This window comes from Diadema antillarum, unplaced genomic scaffold (assembly GCF_040938485.1).
Source record: "Diadema antillarum isolate AM-2024a unplaced genomic scaffold, OU_Dant_1.0 seq00001401_RagTag, whole genome shotgun sequence".
NCBI classification, from domain to species: Eukaryota; Metazoa; Echinodermata; class Echinoidea; order Diadematoida; family Diadematidae; genus Diadema; species Diadema antillarum.
The window spans coordinates 545,811-550,451 of NW_027272156.1; the positions used below are offsets into that span (position 1 = coordinate 545,811).

At 42.3% G+C, this 4,641-nt stretch overlaps 1 protein-coding gene across 1 annotated transcript; it reads left to right on the forward strand.

The window, feature by feature from the left end:
• The first annotated feature begins 974 nt into the window (after window positions 1–974).
• On the forward strand, window positions 975–3,810 carry LOC139709059 (calcium release-activated calcium channel protein 1-like). The gene is made up of 2 exons (XM_071621025.1): window positions 975–1,235; window positions 2,988–3,810. The coding sequence occupies exons 1-2, from the start codon at window positions 1,125–1,127 to the stop codon at window positions 3,498–3,500; spliced, it is 624 nt and encodes a 207-aa protein (XP_071477126.1). The 5' UTR covers window positions 975–1,124; the 3' UTR covers window positions 3,501–3,810.
• Window positions 3,811–4,641: the final 831 nt, after the last annotated feature.

Here is a 4,641-nt window from a genome sequence, read left to right on the forward strand (position 1 = left end):
CCCCATCCCAACCAAATAGACCGTATTCTTAGCTTGTAGGTGATGAATGGGCGATATAGAAAAATTTAGAATTTACTTTTGCAATCCTTGGCTCATACTCACCTACATTGTACATAACTAGCTTAGTCTTGCTATCTTAAAAAAGTCTACAAGTATTTATGTAGGCCTACTACATCGAGTTCTACTCCACAATTAATTGTCTGGTTTCATAAAGTTTCTAATGATGATGATAGACGTACTATAGGGAGATCTACTGCAAAAAAAAATAATATATATATATATATATCACAATTATACTGTACCAGGTATAAAGAGGAAATGAAGACATTATCCACATCTCATGTTTATCTAGCTGAAAATGAAAACAAACATGAAATCACTGTCTCGGCACTTATGTATTTTGATTGTTTATCTTTTGGTGTGTGGTGTGGGGTTCGTTGTACTACTACTAGCATGTTCATGTCATTCAATTGTTTCGCTCCTCATTGAGAGCCCCCTCGTTGAAGAGTACTAACCTGACCACTGTTTTATGAAGAGTTCATATTCATTGTATAAGTTGATTTCAACTTTAAGTCTATGGCAGCCTGTGTGGTAAGGACATTTAAAATCGATTTTATCTTTTGATAAAATGGGGCCCAGGGAGGTGCAATAGATGGTGACCTCCCTAACCAAAAAGTTAGACTCACATCAATAACAATCAGCGCATGTGTGTGTAAAAATTGCATTTCAACATTTCGATGCATTTGACACAGGGCTTCACTACACAGTCTTGGCGCTGCAGCCAGCGCGCGCCGCCGCGGCGGCGCGCGCCGATCCCCGAGTACATACATCTTGCCGGCCGAGCGAGTACTACTGCTACTTTAGTACACGTCTATAAACACTTTATACAGCTGAAAATCATGACCCGGTTGGCCTTTGTCATGTGAGCTATTTTATATTTTTGTGCGTTTACCCCTACCCACGGATCGCGGAGCGTTCAAAGATCAGGCAAATAAATCTCGAGGGTACAACTGAGCGCGTACCCAACTCGTTTCCAAGACTTTGTCGAGTTATCAGGCAAAATTCAGCCCCAAGCGCAAGAAAGCAGTTACTCGGATTGGGTTTACCAATCCTACGTCAGGGAGATGTCGAATCAACACTCCGCTCAAGCGCTGAACTGGCGCAAATTGTACCTGAGCAGAGCAAAGCTGAAAGCAGCAAGCAGAACATCTGCCTTACTAGCAGGATTTGCCATGGTAAGTTTTTCCTTCATGTCAGTTTGAACACGTTGGAGCTGAAATGGAAGATCGAAGGACGTAAATGCATGCATGTGTATGCCTATCCCCGATGCCATGGGCATGGCTATACTAATACACTGTCACTGATCCCCATTCGCATTCAGGCCGACAGGATCGCTGGAGCCATCCAGTGGCAGCGCGTTGAATGAATGCCGGTGTCGTTGAAACCAGCCCACCTATAGTATACAGTGTATGGCCATGCCTAGCCATGATAACGTGGATATTGCTGTAATATGGTAAACGCTAATAAAGTGTAACGTTAAGTAGAGCTAACATGGTTAGACTTTGAATATCAAATACCAGTATGGTAGGTGTTCAACCCACCGACCGGGTCCATAACGACCGACCGCGCATTATAATGGCATTGCGCGTACAGAAAGAAAATGTACGCATGGGACTACGCGCAACGGTGTTCGATTCTTCACTGGGCTACGCTACCGAGTAAAATGTGGCGAAAACAACTAAGTATTCCCTCTAAATTACTGAAATTTAGCAAAATCGAATAAGGTTTATCGTGTAACTACATATAACTAGGCCTACCTTTGCTGACTCGTTGTTAGATGTAGAGTATCCTTCCGCAATAAATTTGACGATTTTGACCGCAAAATTGTCACCGCCGCTTGTACGATCATGCACACACGTACGTTACACATACACATGACATAAACATTTTGTCGCCCGCTACGACCGTACGAGTTGATGCAGAAACGAGAAATGAATGTGAAAAAACAAACCGACTCATCTAACGATCTAATTTATTTCAATTAGTTCTAATGGTTACGATGAAAAGTTTCCTAATGAAAATCAAGTCAAATTCATCAAACAGTCCTTCAAAAGTAATATCGAAGGATTCAAAATATATTCAAATATTATTGGGGGAAAAAATGACGGCTAAAAAAAAACAGCGGCCTGTCGAAAAAACGCATTGAAAGTGCCCTTTATACGTATTATCAGGGTGGTCGGCTGAAATGAGCAGGGCAACTGAGTGCGGAAAAAATGACACCCCACGCGTTCGAAGCCGCCATCTAAGAGCGCGTACCTCAGATCGCATTTTCAGTGCGCGCTTGTGAATCCGGAGTATTTTCTCCACACGTGAGTAAAATTTCAGGCAAATTGTGAGATTTTTCACGTTTCTACTGATAGAAAAACGTTAGGTGTCCGGTATTATGAACACCCAACCATACCTAGAATCTGAAGTGAATAAAATGTTGACACAGTAAGGTAGATTCTAACGTTAGATTGTTTTTTCTTACTGTACCGTGTCCATGCCTTGCCCTTGGCTTTCTGAAATTAAATCTTGCATTGCCATTGCTTTAAAAAGGTTAAATTGTCAATTGTTGAATTGATGAATCTGTAGTAACGGTCTAAGAACTTCCAAACAAAACTTTAGAAAACGAAGGCGAAGGAGATCGAAAGAGTCACAAGTTATTTATTTTTTTTTATTATTTCTTAAATTGTTAAAATATTAAGTTATAGAGCGGTTCCAGAGCCTATAAAACCTTTGTTTTGTTTTGTTTGTTTGTTTAAATGTGTGTTTGCAGTTGCTGTTTTCTAAAGGGAATTTAGTTATAAAATTTGTTTTTATGTATTCACGGTGATGGATAACCCCTGGGTGCTCCTTGTAATACATACATGTAGTTTGCGTTCGGGCTGGCTGCAGTAGGAAATTTACTATGTCCAATCATTATCTACTCTTTGTCGCTGAAAAAGGTGGCCATGGTCGAAGTGGATCTTCAAGTCGGTGGCACAAATGGACAAAACAATGGCAGGGAATATGATCCGCTGATGATAGCTTTTAGCATCAACACCACCTTACTGGTGGTCATACACATGGCAGCCCTCCTCATCAGCACATGCATTCTGCCCAATATTGAGGCGGTCAGCAACGTGCACAACGTCAACGCGGTCAAGGAGTCCCCACACAACAGCTTGGCCTTCTACATCGAGATGTCCTGGGCCTTCTCCACCATCCTGGGCATCTTCCTCTTCCTCGTCGAGATCATCCTCCTGGCCTGGGTGAAGTTTGGCATGGCCAACTTTGAGAAGGCGGCGTGGGCCGCCACTGCCATCACCGTCCCTGTGCTCGTAGTCCTGGTGGTGTTCGCCTTTCACTTTTACCGAAAGCTGGTCTCCCACAAAACGGAAAGCCAGACCAGGGGACTGGAGGAACTGGAGAGCATAAACAATCAGCTGGACAATGGCCATCAAATACAGATTGTGTAGAGAGCATCACTGGCATTCAGGAACATTTAGCCCCCAAGTTGGAATATTGTTCTGCATGAAAGCAGTGCAGAAACTGCCTGCATTTCAGTGAGGATTGTGAGTGGTGTGATGGAAATGTTGATTCTGAAGATGAGGGTTGACTGTATGATATAGCGTAAGTAAATTTATCCAATATAGCTTTATATCCAGTCATTTCAGATGTACATGTACAATGTACACCACTATGGTCATGTGATGCTTAATACAATTAGTACTTGCATCCATAGATAACTTTTTGTGAGAGCTTTTTATGCCTCCGCCACGAAGTGGTGCCGGAGGCATTATGTTTTCGGGTTGTCTGTCCATCCGTACGTACGTCCGTACGTCCGCTTTCGTTTACGCGATAACTTGAGTAATATGTACTGGAATTTTACCAAACTTGGTCCAAGTATTGTAGTATGATGGGGCAATGATTTGATTAGATTTTGGGTGAAATCGGCTAAAGGTCAAAGGTCAAGGTCAAATCATGAAATTGTATCCGTTTACGCGATAACTCAAGACTGGATGGAGCAAATTTCACCAAGCTTTGTTGGAGGATGATGTATGATGGGACAATTACTTGATTAGTTTTTAGATTTTTGATTAGTTTTTAGTCAAAGATCAAGGTCAAATCCTAAAATTTATCTGTTTACGTGATAACTCAAAACTGGATGAAGCAGCTTTCACCAAACTTGGTCCAAGGATGATGTATGATGGGACAATTAGTTGAGTAGATTTTAGTGACATTGACAAGAGGTCAAAGGTCAAAAGGTCAAGGTCAAATGCTAAAAATGTTGCTATTTCCCCCATATCTATGCAATGCCCGCAGTTATTTTCTTGAAACTTAGTGTAGACATGTACTACTGCGTAGGAGGCATGCCTCCCTAGTAATGAGTGTGGTGGTCAATCTCCTGCATGTTTGTTAGGTCTATGGTATGTGCAGGGAGGTGCCTGGTATGTGTAAGTGCAGGGAGGTGAGACATCACCTTCTAAAAATACGTAACGCAAGACAATGGAATCTACCCCAGCCGTCCCGGTCCGAGCAGTAAATCAGTCGGTTAGTGGTGGGGTTGCCGGTCATCCTGGGGGAGGCCCGAATACTGGTAGTTCGCGATACATCACA